The sequence below is a fragment of the Ctenopharyngodon idella genome, chromosome 8 (genome assembly GCF_019924925.1).
Source record: "Ctenopharyngodon idella isolate HZGC_01 chromosome 8, HZGC01, whole genome shotgun sequence".
Taxonomy (NCBI): Eukaryota; Metazoa; Chordata; class Actinopteri; order Cypriniformes; family Xenocyprididae; genus Ctenopharyngodon; species Ctenopharyngodon idella.
In genome coordinates, this window is record NC_067227.1 from 16,279,497 (window position 1) to 16,298,963 (window position 19,467).

A 19,467-nucleotide genomic window follows, 5' to 3' on the forward strand; every position below is an offset into this window, starting at 1 on the left:
TCAGTTTTTAAAGAATTTTATAATCTGCATTTTAGATCCAAGGAATCATGAGCAGAAAGGGCACAACCATATTCATGTTCACATACACATCGCAAACACACTCACAGTGATTCATATGCACACACACTCAATTCACATATAAGAGTACACCCATTAATGTACAAGAGTATACCAATACAACATATGAAAAATATTGCTAGGTAAATATATCTCAACATACCGGTAATTAATTTTAATGCAAGAAATTAGCTGCTGATCATGTAACGCTGAAACTGAAGTCTTGCCGAATCGTCAGTGGGTTTGTTTCTCTCTTTTTTCTTCTGCCATCTTTATTTCTGCTTATTTTTGCAGCAGATTTAATACTGGAAGAATTACTATTATCACAGAAATGCAGAAATAATTGTGAAACAAAAGAGCCCAGGCAAGATTTCAAAGCTACTACAATATTTTCAAATAACAGTAATATTAAAAGGTGCAATGTATTTATTATCTTAATGATAATTCATGAATCCAACATTCCACTCCACAAGAGGGTACATAAATAGGTGGGAATTGAGTTCATTTACTAATGCTTCTCCTATGTCCCATAAAGCAACAGTACATCAGGGACTGAGTATGTAATCTCACACACTCAGTAGGGGTATTTGGATATGGAGATGTAGATAATAAAGATACTTTGGTAGGTTATGCGCCCCTGGTCTGACAGCGTAGTGGCTTGTACTCGAAGTCGCACCAGGCCGGGCCAGTCTAAAGGCTTTACTGTGAAAATTATGCCTCTTCCTGCTTCGTCCTTGATGCCAAATGGCCTCTCTCCATTTTCTCCTCCTTGCTCCAGGATGGTGAAGGATGTGTGGTCTTGGAGAACGCCTGATTCGGAGAAAGCTGACAAACGGGCCACGTTGTGGTGAGCTGGTATGCCCAGAGGAAGAGTGAGGAGCTTGTACTGGAGCAGAGGAAAAGAGCCTGTGGAGCCACAGTCCAGTCTGGAAGTGCAAGGTCTGTAGCAGGTGCTGGGGTCAAAGCAAGAGAACAAATGTATATGGGTCAATAAGAGTTTCCATGATAAAGAAAAGGAAAAATCATGTGAAAATGCATATGGCAAGTACTTAGAATTGTTATCTTTGTATTCATGGTTGGTTTTAATATAGTTTTAAAAACCTTTACCATTTTCTATGATAACTTAATGACTAATTGATTAGTGTGTAACCAAATTTTCAAGGTAAAAAGTTTTTACAATTATGAATTATTGGATCATAAATATCAGTGTTTGGGGAATCACAATTACTACTTCTAATTACTACTACAGTGACAAATGAAAAAGGTAATGGTATCTCCTTAGCCAGTGATCTGAATTTGTTTTTCAAACACTTTGAGAAGCCTGTTTTAAGCACTGTTCTTGAGGGTTTTAAACAAACATTGAGTCCCTCTGCCTCTCTGAAATTGTATCTTCTTAATATGACTAAACAGCTGAAAGCTGCACCTTTTAACAAAGCTCCTGGAGCAGATGGCATCTGTAGTAGAAACATTAATCTCTGTGCGGAGCAACTCAGTGTGGTGTTTCATTCATTGTTTCAAGCTTCATTGGATCATGGTCTAAGGAAAACCTCTGTTACAGTCCCCCAAGTGTGAGAAGTCTCAGTCTTGTAATGATTACCGGCCATTTGCATTAACCTCATTAATTACGAAAGCCTTAGAAAGGGAGGTTAAGTTACAGCTCATGACAGTCAAGGTTGAGAAATTTACAGTTTGCATATTGTGCTAAAAGAGGCATGGTTGATGCAAAACTGTTCCCGTTGAACACTCTACATCAACAATTGGAGAGTGGAGGGCACCTTTACAAGGCTGCTCTTTGTTGATTTCTCAAAACATTGCATCTCATTATTTAAAAAAAAAAAACTTGTTAATGATCATGGATGAATCATTATGGATTTTGGACTTTTTTTTTTACAGGTAGGCAGCAAAGAGTCAGGATAAATTACCGAACACTTTATACATTTATTGGATTTTTAACTTTTCAATAATTTCATTCTCTTACTGAAGCTTTGATTAATTACATTACAAACAGTTCTCACCCTGGATTGCGTCCTCTTTGGTAGCTGGCGGGGCAGGGTGTGTCAAGACATTGGTAACCCCCCCGTGTGTTAAAGCACATTTGGTTTGGTCCACACTGGACACCTTGTACAGTGCACTCATCAATATCTGCAAGAAAATTAGATTTTCAGACTGTTTATCACAAGAAGAAAGCGTTATAAATAGGAATATGTCTATGTTTATGAAAGCCATCATTTATCAGTATCATCAAGCATAAAAAGTATTAAAGACTCACCTTTGCATGTTCGGCCATTGGATAATAGTTGGTATCCTGGCGGACAGGTGCACTGGTAGCTTCCTATTGTGTTTCTGCACTCATGCTGGCAAGGCTTTCTAAATGCACATTCATCGATATCTTTGTAAAAGAACAAAAAAAAATTCAGTTAAATTACAGTCTTAAAGGGTTAGTTCACCCAAAAGTGAAATTTGTGTCATTAATTACTCACCCTCATGTCGTTCCAAAACTGTAAGACCTGTGTTCATCTTCGGAACACAAATTTTAAGATATGTTTGATGAAATCTGAGAGCTTTCTGACCCCCTCTATAGACAGCAACATCATAACCACTTTAAAGGCCCAGAAAGGTAGTAAAGACATCGTTAAAATATTCCATGTAACTACAGTGGTTCAATCTTAAAGTTATGAAGCGATGAGAATAATTTTAGTGTGCAAAAACCCCCCCAAAATAACGACTTTATTCAACAATTTCTTCTTTTCTCTGTCAGTTTCCTATGCTGTTCATGTAGTAAACACAGTGTAGCGCTTCCGGGTTCTACATCAGAACGCCAGCTTAGTATTGGCCAGCTCCTGCGTCAGAATCACATGCATGTGTTGTGGTGCTTACATGAAGAGCGTCGGCCTTGAAAGTGGTTATGCGCTTTCTGTCTATTATTTGTGTTCCGAAGATGAACAAAGGTTTTACGGGTTTGGAACGACGTGAGGGTGAGTAATTAATGACAGAATTTTCATTTTGGGTGAACCCTTTGAATATATTAATAAAAATGAATAATAAAATGAAATAAAATAAAATAATGTTATTATGTTACACACCTATGCAAGTACCATCCTTGCTGGTATATCCAACTGGGCATTCATGCCTGGGACGGCGTGAAGATCCGAGGTGTTCTGGTAGGACTGAGAGACGAGTGAGGTAAGGTCTCTCTAAAGTGGATACCAGCTGGGGCCGCAGCCTGGCTTGTACCCGAGTACTGTTGGTAAAGATGTGCCCTCTCTCAAGCCCAGCACAAGAGCGACCATCACCCAGAAGAACTGTCCCTGGTGGGCACAGGCAGCGGAAGCTGCCTGGAACATTACGGCACTGAAAAGCACAAGGGCTGGGCACCTGCGCACATTCATCAATATCTGCAATGCCAAAAATAACTTGAATTAGTCTTACATAGTTGATCTGTGAGTGTCAGCCAATTCACTGACTTCCACTATTTTGGTAATATCACACTGCACTGTTAATGTATATGTGTGGCATTCCTTGATTATGTTTATGAACCTCACCTAGGCAAGGTCGACCCACGCCTTGAGAGCGGTAGCCTCGAGGACAAACACATCCATACCCACCAACAGTGTTCTGGCAGATTTGACTGTAGCGACACATGTGACTGCCGTCCTGGCATTCGTCTATGTCTGCGAGCGACAGAAAGGCATGTCTCATTTCAAATAAAGCGATTGGTTAAAGTAACAGGGTTTTAATTGAGTGACTCCTTACCCACACACACTCCATTTTCTGCTGTGGTCATGCCTGCTGGGCAGCTGTCAAAACACTGATATCCTCCATCTGTGTTTCGGCACTGCTGGTGTGCTGGACACACATTCCTCAAACACTCATTTATATCTGATTATAAACAAGCATGTAAAAATGTAAGGTCCCACTTTATATTAGGTGTCTTTAACTACTATGTACTTATGTCAAAAAAAAAAAAAAAAAAAAAACTGTCTGCTACAATGTTCTTATTGCATTGCAAAACTCTTTTAACACTATTGAGGTGGAATAGGAGTAAGGTTAGGGACAGATTTCATGGAACTTAAAGACTCGGTTTCTAAAAAATGTAAATCCCATGAGATGTTTTTCAAAAACTAACACCAATGAACCTGTGAAATTCAATATAGTTTTACAAAGTGACACTGACCCAGGCAGCGATACCCCACCAGCTGGTATCCTGGGTGGCAGGTGCAGCGGAAGGAGCCTAGAGTATTGAAACACTGCTGCTGGCATGGAGACACTGCTGATTCTTGACACTCATCCACATCTAAAGGAGAAGATCTGTCAGTTTACGTTCCTAGAACAATCACTTTTACATTCAGTCTAAATGTTACAAATGTGATAATACTGAGTTTCATAGTGGAAATCTCAATGACTTATTTCTACATATTGTTGACTTCAGCAGTAAATAAAAGGTAATAAATTGTCTATCCATTAAACACGCTGGGAGTATGAACCAAATTCTGATACATATAAAAACACAGTTATTTATTTATTTTTAGTAGTTAAGCTAACCTTCACAGTTGGTGCCAACTAAACTGGGTTTGAAGCCCAGTCCACACTTGGCTTGACAGCGATACGTCCCAACGGTGTTCACACACTGCTGGTTGGGGTGACACAAGTGGGAACCTTGGTTGCATTCGTCAATATCTGAATCACAACAAAATCACTCATTACATAACTGTTTTATTTTCAAGAAAATGAAAATTTTCATTACATTCCAGTTTATTCTGCTGATATCATCTAGGACCCTTTTAACTTTATTATGGATAGTGCATTCAAAAATACTTTATCTTCAATATTTTGAGTTTAATTTAAACAGTATAGACAGTACAGATGCTGTTTACAGAGCTTATTTTGTATTGAACATCTATTAAAACAGATCATTTACAAGTGAATTTGACTTAAAGTCTGATATAAATTGGAGAATTTATGATTAATATAGATCTGACCTTGGCAGGTGTTTGACTCAGTAGAGATGGTGAATCCAGACGGACACGCACAGGAGAAACCACCCATGATATTATTACATGAGTGTGAGCAGGGAGAGTCAACAGCACATTCATCCTCATCTAAGGAAAAAAAAAAAATTCTGATCACATCTGTAATATGTTTTGTATTAATACTGGTGAAAGAATGTGGGCTTTTATAGCTAGTATGCAGCAGCATATAATTTTAGGAACATACCGGCACAGTAAGATGCCGTGTCCAAGACAAAACCTTTTGGACATGTCTCTCCATCGCCCTCTACACAGAAATGAAACATTGATCATGTACTTTTGAATTGAGCTATGATTTATAAAAAGTGTGCCGGTGTATATTATGAAAACACACCATTTTACACAATCAAACTTGAAGTTGTACCATGGACTGACCTGGTATGAGTAAGGTGGCAGTCATTTTGAACTCCAGGCTGAGAGTGAAAAGACTGTAGGTACCACTTATTCCTGTCAGTCTGAGGAGCTGCAGCAGGGGCCCCTGGCGATTCTCTGGCCCCTCAAAAACCACAGAATGATTGCAGCGCAGGGTCACAGGAGCCCCATCCCATATGTGATTCTGTGAGGACCAGGAATAAAGCTGCCCAGAGCCTGTCTGCACATACGACTCGTCAAACTCCTAACGAAAAGAAGAAAATAAAACAAATACATTTTAAGTGTAAATTTTTTGGTGAAGAGTGTTTGTAACTACACCTGAGAATTTAGTTAATTTAGTTATTAACTACTTTTCTAACTATATACCGTACATATACTAACACTCATAAGTTTTCAGTTTTTTTTTTTTTTTTTGAAAGAAAAAGAAATTGTTGCTTCAATTCAGCAAGGATGCATTAAATGTATCAAAGTGACAGTAAATAACATCTATAATGTTACTAAATATTTCTATTTCAAATAAATGTATCACATTTCCACAAAAATATTAAGCTGCACACCCATTTACAACATGATAATAATAACAATAAATGTTTCTTAAACACCAGCTTTGCCATCACAGAAATAAATTACACTTTAAAATATATTGAAAACAGTTATTTTAAATTATAAAAATATTTCACAATATTATAAAACATTTCACAAAATACTGTTCACAGTATAAAATAATTAAATAAATGCGTAAGAAAAACAACCCTAAGCTTTTGAACGATATTGTACCTAAATGCAAGTCAGAAAATCTTACGCCCCCCCAAGAGTTTGAAAGACTAACCTGTAGATTGAGATTAGAAGTCAAAAGCATAGGAGGAACAAAGCCATTGATAACAATGTCCACTAACAGAGTCCCCTCTGCATCCAGACCTCTGGCCACATGAGTCAGCTTTAACACTTCTCCTGTCATTCCAAGGCAGAAGACACATTCAGTGGGCAGAATCCGAAATGCAGTCCCATCAGAATTATTTATGTCCCATTTAAAACTACAGATATGTTAATTTGGTTCTTTAAAGTAGCATGTATGGAAAGCTGTAACCTGTGTCAAACTCCAGTTGAGATTCCTGTCTGAACTGCCCTTCAGTGAGGGAGAAGCCGTTCTGGGTCTCCGGTGACTGATACACAGTCGTCCAGTAAATCGGGGCAAATACAGACACCAGTACTCGCAACAAAGGACCTGTAATGCAGGAAGGGTTCAAATAATAGATTCAAAATAAAAAAGTATTTTATCGCATTAATGTAACATGTTTATGTCAGAGAACGAACACTGGTACTTAATGATGTCCGTTTAATAGACAGGATTTCCTTTTCATGTTATCAACAACCAGGATCTGCTTACAAAAATATTTCAGGATGAAATTTTATTATCTTTATTTTAAGGTGTCCTTGTTACAGAGTAATTATACATTTAAGTATTGAATAATATTAATTAACAACATGTTCTTCCTACAGAGTTAGGATTAGAGTTAGGTTTAGGTTCAGTTTCTTGTAATTATGCATAATTTACTGTAATTACTATAATAAGTACATTTAACTGGTAACAAGGACACTGTAAAATAGAAGTGTTAGCAGTTTTTGTACTGAAATGAAACTATTAATAAGATGATTACAGGCTATTCATGTATCTGTTGTGATAACACGTCCGCGAGAGTTAAATTGAATGTTTTTATCAACACACTTTCATGACAATTTGTAACTATTTTACATGATGATGAATTGGTGGTGAATTGGGATTAATTTCTACTAGGGATGCACCGATACCGATACCAGTATAGGCCAGATACCAAGCTCATGTACTTGTACTCGTACTCGTAAAAATACCCCCGATACCAAAGACCGATACCTCACGTGACGTAACTGACAGAATTTTCTGTGCACAGAGACACCGGCAGCAGCAGCAGAAACAATGTCCTCAAGGGAATGGAAATACTTCAAATTATTGATGACAACACACATTGCAAACTGCATGCTTTCAATCACAATTCGTTATCGATTAGTGAAGGCGGTATAGGCGGAATCGCGCTGAATGACACAGACCAGAAGTGCTCCCTCTCGCGCGCACGCTCTCTCTCTTTCTTGCGCGCGATCCCAGTTCTCTCAGACAGCGCGCGATCAGTTCTCCTTGCGCCTGAATGGTCAAATGCACACATAGTTGTCAAAATATCCATCGTGTGGAGTATCTCACATAAATACAGTCGGTTATGGCTTAAGTGGACGTAAACATTTGGGTGAAAACAGGATATGTGTCAGTATCCATGGATTCGGTCTTAAAGGGACTGTAGCCTATATTTGTCATTAATGTTAATAAAACAACAAAATATGTTAAATAAATGTATACATGGTAAATAAACCTACTGTATCTGAAAAACAAGTTTATTTCATTTGTATCTCTATAGTATTTGTTGTATTGTTTGTAATTTCTTTGTAAATTTCTTTTTATATAACAACAATTATATATATTGGTAATTATGCCCTTTGAAGGTTATTGGACAAGAATTTTTGTTCTTTAAGTTTGTGACAAGCACATAAAAATTATTACTTTTTTCATTAGAGTAATAATAAAGAAGCTGTCCTACATTCATTAGTCTCACTGTGTTGTGCTTCGAAAACTGCAACATCACAAAAAAAAAAAAAAAAAAACAAGAGAGAGAGAGAAATTAATAAATGTATAGGCATCGGTATCGGTATCGGTGAGTACTAGAAAAAAGTAGCGGTACTCGTACTCGGCCCTTAAAAAATGGTATCGGTGCATCCCTAATTTCTACAATATCATTTGTACATTTTTGTATTGATCTGCTTACAGTATGTCCCACTGTTGGTTAAGTACAGGGGGGGACTATCATGCTTATTTTTCCTAAAAATAATATGTTTTCATTCAAATCAAATTGGACAAATTTATACAAAACATAACGTATGTTTTCTTCATCTGGTTGCTTTTACTGTTGTCTGAATGCCAGTTTCTGCTGTTCTTGTAAGCTTTGAGTAAACATTGCATTGATTAAACGTCACTGACTGCTTTAGTACACTCAGGCACGTGGCCAGGCTACACTGTGAAATCAAATACAAAGTAAAGTTCACTCACCAACACTTGGAGGAATGTTCTCCACGTGGGCCTCCAGGGTGCTGGTGCCCTCCACCGCATTCTCTGTGATATTGGCTTCTAGAAACGCCACTCCAAATTCCTTCTCATTAATCATGCCTATCAAACTGCCCCGTGCACGCCGCGGAGACTCCCCTACTCGACAGAGAAGAAAGACAGTGTGTCAGGGTTCTCGTAGTCTGTACCATCACAGACAGTCTGAAGCAAGTTTTACAGTAAAATGGCGAGTTTTTCAATCTGCTAAAGTTACAATGAGTAACGACATGCTATGGTGAGTGCTTTTGAATATTGTTTTATTCTGACACCAATGGTATTATAAATTACATTTTGGTTGCATTTTGTGATGGATCACTGAAAAAAAACACTCGCCACCCACTCACCTAACATGTGATCATTGTGGGACGCGTTATGATGAAAGTGCACTAAAGCAAGTGATTCAAAATGTGCTGCCTTGTACCAAAACACACAGTTACCAGCTGTCCTCTTTATCTTTTTAATTTGCTATATGAAATCTGATCAGAAGTGGTCACAGGAGACACATCTGAAACATGTTAATATCAGCTGGAAATGGTAATGTGTCTCAGCTGACCACTTGTGATCCGATGACAAAAACGCGTCTTAATACCAAGTGTAAACTGGATCTAGGAACATCAGGTTAACTCAACAAAAACCCAATAGGATTTTTCCACAGGCTTTTGGATTATTGCAGAAAATAAGCTCTTTGACCAATAAAAGTTTATGATTCTTGCCTGTTTTGTTCATCATGATGAATTTTGAAACCTAAATACATTCCCCAGAAGCAACAAGATTGATAAACGAACTACACCAGCGTCACCACCACTAAGCTTCCAACAACTCTTTCAGCCTTTATTTACAAAACATTTTCCCTGAAAGTCTGAATTTGAAAAGTTTGCTAGAGCATGATTAAACACAACAAGGTTGTGAAAAGTACTGATGATGTTCTTAATGACCCTGACAACCACTGTCCCATTTAGCCACTTGTTAGCAACTGCCTTAGAATAAAATGTGAAAATATCTTGAGCTTATGTTAACCACAGACCATATTTTAGGCATTTAACCAAAAACCCACTGACTTCAGGACAATGAAACTGGAAGTGCTAAAATGCTACCTCATTTCTGGGTTTTGGCCTACAAAAGTAATTCATCCCTGCAGCACTCTATTAGGATTTGAAAATACATGGTTTATTATTGTTATTTCTATAAACAGTGATGCACCTGGACACAGTGAGGCCTGACATTTCCTGGAATCCACACTTGGACCCTCACATAATAGACCGCCATTGGCTGGTGGTGGGTTGTTACAGAATCTGATTCGTTCCTGGATGCCTTGCCCACAGGTGACACTGCATGGGCCCCACTCCTCCCAGTTTGAGTAGCCTCCTGGGACTGAAAAATCAGTACAGAATAGGAATTGCTCAAAAAATATACTGTATATCTAAAATATATTGATGAACATAATAATATGGATATATATGACATAGGTTCTAATAAAATCATTTACCTTGAACTTTCAAAGATATTGTTCTTTCTGCAGTACCTGCCTCACTTTCAGCAACACATCTGTACTCTCCTGAATCTCCAATCTGGAAAACACACACATTTATCTCTCACACACATTTCTATTATTATAATTTGCAGTGGTGAGGTGGTCAAGCAGCATTTGAAACATTGAAAAGCCATTAAAATCTTTTTTAAGCATTTTAACATTGTACCAACATTATACCAACATGGTTGACGAATTACTTTTGCTCCTCTTTTGATTTGGATAAAAGTGTCTGCTAAGTGCAATAGGCCGTGTGTCCACCAAAGCGTTTTTTCCTTAGGCCAGCATATTTTCCCAATTATTTTCAATGGAAGCGATGCGCATTTTAAAATGGCAGCAACGTAAATAGACGCTGAGAATCTATTTCGCTGACCGTTTTTTTCCAGACGCCTAGAGTTGAAAAATGCTTAAGCGCTTATCTCAGACACTTTTTACCCAGCCGTCCAATCACAGTGGAGGAGGGGTGGAACAATTACCACACCGACTAACTGCCAAATCCTCCTTGTACAATGCAATAGACGACAACAACAACAAGCACAACAACAGAACAAAACCATTTAAAACAAGAGCCAGATTACCATGGCACTGTAAAGAGCCAGAGAGCCATTACGGAGGGGATGAAACCGCAGAGAGCCAAGTAAGGGCTGGCCATCTTTGTGCCAGCGCAGGGAAGGGACTGGGTCCCCGCTGACAGCACAGTCCAGCATGGCTGCTTTGCCCTGAACTACATTCTGAGAGGTGTGGGCTTCTCCTCTCAGCATGGGAGGTTCTGTAGGAACAGAGTGTATGCTTAAACTGTCAAACAGTGCCTAGTTGTTTAAATTAGAAAAGTTAATATAACGTATTACATTAAATAGCCAGAATGCATAATCCAGAAAAAATGGTTCTCAACCTTTTTGACCCCATGCAGGCTAATAGGTTTCCTCTAGTACATCTGCTTTAATGACAATTCTATTTTTTAATTTACAGAAACTAGGGGTATCCATAGGTTAAAGTAACTAAAGTAAGTAAAATAATCAAAATTAAAAATTAAAATAATATAATTAAAATTACAATAAGTTTCAAAATTCCAGAATTTAAGAGCTGAATTTTCTTTAAGGATCCCACTATTTTTAACCAGTGAATAATGCTTTTCCAATTGTTTGTGATTTACAAGATTATTGAAAACATTCTGTACTCACAATTTCTACCCAGTAAAATATTTTAGAGCTTTGCATAGCTATCAAAATGTATATTCTTTATAAAAATGCCCATGGAATTTTAAAATTTCTTGAATTTACATGACTTAGCTCCATGAGAACCACTGCTCTAGACACAATCAAACACTACTCAAACTTGAACTGCTTTTCCACACATTACGGATTTTGGATAGGATTTAAAAAAATTATGCATACCTCTGACTCGCACAAATGAGAGAGCCCGTATGGATCCAACAGTGTTCTCTGCAATGCAGACGTAGGTGCCACCATCACTTACAGTGACATTGTCAATAATCACTGAACTTCTGCCAGATTCATCAACACTTGCACCTGTAGGCAAATACGAGAGCGTTCTTGTGATGTTGGGGAAAAGATAAAAAAACTTCAAAGGAAAAAAAGATAAATTCAGACCCTTTCATACCGGTATAGATCCTGTTGTTGGCAGTCCAGGTTATGGTGGGGTTTGGAGTTCCCTGAGCATGGCAGGATAGGGTAAGACTTTGACCTTTATTCAACGTTACGTCACCAGGTAACTCTTTAAAAGCAGGTCTAATGTTGACAGACAGGCGAATGTCCCGTCGAGCTGTTCCGGCAGTGTTGGTGGCTACACAGGTGAACAGACCTGTATCACCAGGCTGAAAATAGATTGTAACATCATCACTTCATACAAAAGTTATTTTAAATGGGCATGCTGGTCATTTATACCTAATAAAAATGATATACTGACCTCAGCCCTTTCAATAATCAGTTCTCCTGACCTCAGCAAAGTGAATTTGCCAGGCAGGTTTTGCACAGGGATTCCCTGTTTCTCCCAGCTCACCCTGGGCTCTGGAAGACCCTGTGCTGCACACGGCAGCAGTGCTTGAAATCCCTGGATGACAGACATCTCCGACTGTCCAACAGAAATCTGTGGTGGGGCTAAGTGGAGAAACACAAAAGATATTTATGAACAAAATCACAGAATTGCGAGTTATAGTCAGAATTTCGAGTTATAAAGTCAGAATTGCACATAAAGTCAGAATTGCGTGTTTTAAAGTCAGAATTGTGTGTTATAAAGTCTGAATTGCGAGTTATAAAGTCTGAATTGCGAGTTATAAAGTCAGAATTGCAAGTTATAAAGTCAGAATTGCGTGATATAAACTCGCAATTCTGAGAAAAAAGTCAGTCTTTTTTTTCCTTAGAATTGGAATTTATTGCTCGCAATTGCAAGTTTACATCTGTCATGATCCCTGCCTGTGTTCCCTGTGTCTCCATTGTTGTTTGTTAACCTCATGGTTCCCTGCCACTCTGTTCACTTGTTTGTTACCATGGACACTTATTGGACCACACCCCCTTGTTATCTCATTACCTTGTTTAGCTCATTAGCCTTGTTCACTAACCCTATAGAAGCCTGCTCCACTCTGTCTTTCACTGCTAAGCTTTGCATCACTGCTGGTACTGCACTTCTGAGCCGTTGTATCTTGTTTTCCCGTGTCTTAGTTGATTCTGCTCCGTGTTCTGGATAACTCTTTGCTTGTGTACCCTGCCTTGTTTTGTGTTTGTTTGTTTGTTTGGACTGCCTACCTGTGTTTTGACCTATTGCCTGTGTTTGGATTACGATTGTGTATTACCCTCTGAATAAATACTGCATTTGGATCCTCAACTATTTGTGTCTCGGAGCAGTACGTAACAATATCACACAATTCTAATTTATAACTCGCAATTGAGACTTTATTATTCAATTCTGACTTTATAACATGCTTTATAACACTGCATAACATGCATTTATATCACGTAATTCTGAGAAAAAAAGTCGCAATTATATATATTTTTTTTTCTATGGCGGAAACAAGCTTCCATACTATAATAACGCTTGTTTGAAATGTTTAATGTTGGATGCTGTGACCGTTTCACAATCTTATTAAAATAGTAGGCATTACAGTATGTACTGCAGAGTATGCTGTACACAGACTACCACTTTGTGACACATTGAAAGTGATATTATATGAAGGAAAATATAGAGTTTATATATTGCTCTTCAGGCACATGCTCACTATTTACTCTGTACTTGCATACTCTTAAAGAGCCACACTGTCATGTCTAGTTTTGGTTTTGTTTCATGTTCATGTTTTATTTTAAAGTTTAGTCATGACATATTGTTATGTTTCATTGCTTTGTTTCCATGTTTGCCATGTGCTCCTTGTTGTCGTGTGTGTTTCCCATGTCCTCATGTGATCATGTCATGTTATTCCCTTGTTCTCATGTGTTAAGTTGTTATTGGTTCATTGGTTTGCTTTCAGGTGTGTCTTGTTACGTCTCTGTAGTCTCTGTATTTAAAGGTGCGTTCACGCCACCTGGTAATTCCGGTAATTACGAGATTCTAGCTTGTAAAAAGTGTTCACGTCCTCATAGAGCTCGTAATTACAGCTTGTAGGATGGGAGTTTTCTGAAAGCTCCCACGTGTACCACGTGGCCGCTGTACCACCTGACCGCTGTAGATTCATTTAGGGGTTAATAGTGGTGCCATAGAATTGCATAATTCCCAGTCCGAGGACGTGAACAGCTCCGAATATAACGTCACATGTTGTCATCTCAAGATTCTGGTAAATACGAGATGGCATGAACGTAGCATATGACCTCATGTTTCCTCAGTCTGTGTCAAGTATTGTCTGTGTACCACTGTTGGTGAGTCTTGTGTTTAAGTTCATGATTATTGCCAAGCCAAGACAAGCCTGTCTTTGCTTTATGTTTGACTATGTTAATTAAATAAACTGCACTTGGGTTCTAAGCAACTTGCCTTCAGTGGACTCTTCTTACAGAATACTTGACTGCCAATCATGAACCCAGCAGTTAATTTATTGCATTTACATCAGGGAGATCGCTGCCTGGAAAGTTATGTGGAGGAGTTTTGTGAACTTTGCTTTCATGTGGATTTTAATGACACTGCCCTGGAAGGGCATTTTCCGAAATTGACTTAATGTCTCTTTAAACTATCTAATGCCTGATAGCAATGTCACATTGACTCTTGAGGAATATATCGACTTTGCACTTCTGTTGAGCGGTTCCTCATTTACTGTGGGAATTGTGCATGAGGGGCTTCACAATCTCACAGTAGCCACCACACCAGAGAGTCTTAACGTCATGGCCACCAGGCCAGAGCCTGTTCACGTCATGCCTGCCCAGCCAGAGACAGTTCATGTCATGCCTGCCCAGCCAGAGACTGATCATGTCATGCCTGAGCCCTCAGCCAAGATGGCTGCCACGCCTGAGCCGTCAGCCAAGATGGCTGCCATGCTAGAGTCTCCAGAGGTTGCAGCACTGATCATTATGGCCACAGCTATAATGTGTGTTTGGGCCACATATGCATCCTCTCCAGCCGCTGACCAGCGTTCAGAGAGGGCTCCAGCCCCTGACCAGCGTCCAGAGGGAACCTCAGCCCCTGACCAGAGTCCAGTGACTGCCTCAGCCCATGAACCCACTCCAATTCACAACCCCATAGCTTCTGCCTGAACTGCCTGCACCACCATGGTCCCCTGAACTGCCTGCACCTCCATGGCCCCCTGAACTGCCAGCACCACCATGGAGATATCCTAGCCTGCCAGCATCGCCAATGCTCTACGGCCCAGGTTTGCCCATTCTCCACGGCCAAGGTCCGCCCATGCCCCACCACTGCCATGCCATGGTCCATGTCCTGTTCCCCTGCATGGGCCTGGCCCACCATCCCTCCCCCAAGACTGCCTCCACTCCACCACACTCCTGGACTTTGTCTAGTTTTGTTCTAGGTATGTGGTGAACATAAGCTCAAGACACTTTCATGTTTTATTCTATGACATAAAATAGTATTACCCCACTCGTGATTTTTTTAAGCTGTTCAGTGTCTTGAAAATGGCGGTTGCTAACAAGTGGCTAAATGGGACTACAGAGGCTGTGGGTGACATTGAAAGTCATCACGCCAAACAGGTAAACTCAGTCTGCTTTTACAGTCTCGTTGTGCTTATAATAGTGCTCTTTTAAACTATTCTAACTCAAACTTTGTGGGAAAATGTTTTTAGATAAAAACTGAAAGAGTTGTCAGAAGCTTAGTGGTGGTGACGTTAAAGTCGTGGCATCTGGCAACTGCATTTAGACTTCAAAATTCATAAAAGTTGTGTTCGTCTGTGAAAATTATCTTGATGGACAAAACGTGTAAGTATCATAAACTTTTGCTGAGCACAGAGCTTATTTTTTGCAATGATCCAAAAGCATATGGTTTTTGTAGAAGGAACCAGGGTGATGCTAACTGCTGGTTGACCTACAAAGTGACATAATACCTGAACCACTCTATACAGACTTATTGTATTTTTTTTCAATGTCGTATAATTATGTTAATACTTTTGCCACACTGACAATTTCTTGCTTTAAGCATAAATCTCAATACACTGTTAATGTTTAAAACAAGAAGAAAATAATAATTTGCCTATTTAAAAAAAAATAGTTCAAGGTATATTTCTTATGCTCTTAAAGTAAATGTATCTTGTTGTAAGTATAAAGTGCATCAACACCACTAGTGAGCAAGCCCAATGCGACAAAAAAACAGGGAAAATCCTGTCACGACCCTCATATGATACAAAGATTTCACAAACAATGATTCTCTTGGTATTGTGTGGAACTCACTTTGTAGAATGAGTCTGATGTCATGGCTGGCTCTGCCAACGTTGTTTCGGGCTGAGCAGGTGTAGATTCCTGCGTCACTGCGTTGAGTGGCGGTGATGTGCAGGGTGCCGTTGGAGAACAATCTCAGGTGTGTACCTTCCACCACGGGCCTACGTTCCCTGTGCCATGTCACTTCTGGCTTTGGCTGACCGTCTGCGGTACAATCTAGACTGACCGGCTGGCCAAGAACTGCTGTGTACTCCAGACGAGGCACAGACAACACTGGAGGAACTGTCACAGAAACAGTGAGATAGTCATTACTCAAAGCCACCTTGTAATACTTGCATTGACTAAAACACTGATGAACATGCAACTGAATCTTTAGTTTGAGGTATAAAGGTAGACTTCCATCAATAAACATGACGTACCTTGTAAAATGAGGTGGGTCCTTCCCATAGCTGTTCCTGCTTCATTCTGTGCTAAACACTGATACGTCCCAGCATCTCCAAGAGTGACCCGTGAGAACTTCAAAGCTCCATTGGAGAGCACCGTCAGTCTATGACCTGAAAAATATCAACAATAAAATATCATGCTATATCAGTTCTACTATTATCATGCATCACACTTTATTTCTTACTCACAGTATTGACATGACGTGATGTAAAATGTAATGACAGAATACCGTCTTAAGCTTTGTGTTTTATAATGCCATTGATAACTTCCTTTTGTGTTCCCTTTTAAAGACAGACAAGGCTGAATGTATAAAATGTGTTTTATTAGCTCTATCATTATATAATATTGTTATATTAGCTTCTCCATACATACACAACCACAATGTGTATAATTTCATTACATATACTACCATTCAAAAGTTTGGGGTCAGTAAGATTTAATTTTATATTTTAATGAAATAATCATTTTATTCATCAAGGATGCATTAAATTAATCAAAAGTGACAGTAAAGACATTTATAATGTTACAAAAAAAAATTATATTTCAAAGAAATGCTGTTCTTCTGAGCTTTCTATTCATCAAAGAATCCTGAAAAAACATATCACGGTTTCCACAAAAATATTAACAAATATTTTCAAAATTTATAATAATAGAAATGTTTCTTGAGTACCAAAAAATCAGCATATTACAATGATCATGTGACACTGAAGAATTTAGTAATGGCTGCTGAAAATTCAGCTTTACTATTACAGGAATAAATTACATTTCAAAATATATTACAAAGAAACACAAATATTTTGTTATGTAATAATATTTTACAGCATTACTATCTTTACTGTATTTTTATATTGAATGGTAGTGTATATGGTAAATTTTAGTCGCTTTTCAACCATTGGACCAAAACATTCTCATTGCTTAATCTTCTCATTCTGTGCTGATCCGGCCCAGCTGAAAAGACATGTTTTCATTTTCCACTGTGAGGCTGATAACAAAGCTATGTGGAATGTAATACAAAGTTCACAGGGGGTGTGAGATGTACATAGTGACCGTGTTAAAGAGGATGATCAGATAACCCTTTTCATTTTAATATTCACTTCCGTGAATAGTGTGCTTGGCAAGCTACATAGAAACTGGCAGCCAGACAAATTATAAATCTCAAGTCACCATTGTTTGAGCTCAAAGCTGCAATCTTGACGTCAAACCTGTTATTAATCCAGTTTTGATCAGTAGGCTACAACCAAACTAACCTGTTGCCACTGGAACGCCTTCTCGCTGCCATGTAATGGTGGGTCTTGGGAATCCTTGTACTTCACAGGGCAGAACCACCGAGTGATGTAGCACCACCTGGACTTCCTCTGCCATGGGCCTGATCTCTGGGGGCTCTAAGAACACAAACCAAATCAAACCATATATTTTGGTAATCGCATATACTAAGTGTACTTTTTATTTTTCGGATGATTTCAAGTAACATAATATCACTAATACTTCTGGACCTAACCTTGCACAGTTAGAGTAACATGTTTGTAAGCCACTCCAACTGAATTGCGGGCAGAGCAGGTATATTTGCCAGCATGACTGGGTGCTGCAGCCAAAATCTCCAGTGCACCTACATAAGAATGAAACAACTACAATTACATAAAGTACTACAGCATATAGGTTTAGAAATATAAGTAATAGCTGGAGCGTGTGGTGGAAATCTGACTCAGATTCACCTGTGGGCAGCACACGGTAACTGCCCCCCCGAGCGCCCAGCTGCATCCAGTTCTTGTTCCAGCTAATGATAGGCTCTGGACGCCCCGTGGCATGACATGGCAACACGACAGGGGACATTTTAACAGCCGTAACACTGCTAACATCATCTTTAATTACAGGAGGAACTGGAAAAAAATAAATAAAAGAAATTCAGTCCATGAATGTGCACAGACATACTGTATGAGTTCACAATATGCTACAGTATATGTACAGTTGCCCCCAAAAGTATTTGGATACTTTTAGATACTTAAAAATTAGATTACATGCAAATCTGCATTAGGTGAAAAATATCAAACATATTATGAATCAAACTCAATTGTCCCAGTCAGTTAAATTCGCTACACTCAGCTATCTAGTGTGGCTTGTTTAAAATAGTAGCCTATTCCTATTTGTCTTATTTTTGAACAAATCACTTTTTGTAAACAGCTTTACTTAAAAAGTGCATTATTTTATTGCAATAAATGCCTGCTTGGTTAGATTTTTTTTGTTTTATAATATAATGTAAAGACACTTTTAAACATGGCATAAATGTCTAAATAGTTATTGGGGCCATAGTATGATGACTATGGATATTTTTATGATTTATCATCCATGAACCTGTTACATAGTACCTTGCAGAATGACCTCTATGACCCTTCGCTCTTCTCCAATCTCATTGGTCACTGTACACTCAAAGTAGCCCTCATCCTCAACAGACGGTGAGGTAATGATCAGAGAGCCAGAAGACATTAACCTTCAAACAAAATCATGTATTAAAGATATTTTAATATTTATTATATATATATATATATATTGTCAGTGATTAAATTTGTATTTGTCGATAAATAAATACTAAATAAAAAGTAATGAAACTAAAACAAGTAGTAACCTGTAAGCACCCGACTGAAGATCCACATTGAGGGGTGAGCCGTTCCTTTTCCAGCTCACCTGAGGAGCAGGTATGCCTGTGCTCTCACAACTCAACACTGCCCTCTGACCTGTGACCACCGTCACATTAAAGGGGCCAGGGCTGATCGAGGGTCCAACTGACAGGATAATAAAAACCGAATTAGTCTGGAACTCATGTAGGAGGTTGGTTAAAAATGTTATTATGTCTCTTTAGTGATCTGCAGTACCGTAGACTTTAAGGTCCATGGCACGATGATCTGATCCTGCCTGATTAGATACACTGCAGAAGTAACGCCCAGCGTCAGACAGCTGCACTGTCGCAATACGCAAAGAGCCCTCTGACAGCAAGGTGAATCTGTGTGCAGGCAGAGACTGAATTCAGTTGGTGGCACTTTA

The 19,467-nt window shown here is 38.8% G+C and overlaps 1 protein-coding gene across 1 annotated transcript in view; it reads right to left on the bottom strand.

The window, feature by feature from the left end:
* The window catches only part of hmcn2 (hemicentin 2), an 84,043-nt gene continuing 64,576 nt past the window's right edge, over nucleotides 1-19,467 (bottom strand). The window contains 28 exon segments of the mRNA XM_051904154.1: nucleotides 1-1,010; nucleotides 2,073-2,199; nucleotides 2,327-2,446; nucleotides 3,141-3,452; nucleotides 3,600-3,728; nucleotides 3,811-3,936; nucleotides 4,232-4,351; nucleotides 4,600-4,734; nucleotides 5,037-5,156; nucleotides 5,272-5,331; nucleotides 5,460-5,700; nucleotides 6,286-6,407; nucleotides 6,544-6,681; nucleotides 8,587-8,739; nucleotides 9,841-10,011; nucleotides 10,127-10,208; nucleotides 10,747-10,937; nucleotides 11,563-11,697; nucleotides 11,789-12,002; nucleotides 12,095-12,285; nucleotides 16,000-16,269; nucleotides 16,407-16,541; nucleotides 17,679-17,813; nucleotides 17,930-18,037; nucleotides 18,144-18,308; nucleotides 18,795-18,916; nucleotides 19,052-19,208; nucleotides 19,299-19,426. Of these exon segments, the coding sequence (XP_051760114.1) occupies nucleotides 632-1,010; nucleotides 2,073-2,199; nucleotides 2,327-2,446; nucleotides 3,141-3,452; nucleotides 3,600-3,728; nucleotides 3,811-3,936; nucleotides 4,232-4,351; nucleotides 4,600-4,734; nucleotides 5,037-5,156; nucleotides 5,272-5,331; nucleotides 5,460-5,700; nucleotides 6,286-6,407; nucleotides 6,544-6,681; nucleotides 8,587-8,739; nucleotides 9,841-10,011; nucleotides 10,127-10,208; nucleotides 10,747-10,937; nucleotides 11,563-11,697; nucleotides 11,789-12,002; nucleotides 12,095-12,285; nucleotides 16,000-16,269; nucleotides 16,407-16,541; nucleotides 17,679-17,813; nucleotides 17,930-18,037; nucleotides 18,144-18,308; nucleotides 18,795-18,916; nucleotides 19,052-19,208; nucleotides 19,299-19,426 (4,486 nt within the window). The 3' untranslated portion in view covers nucleotides 1-631.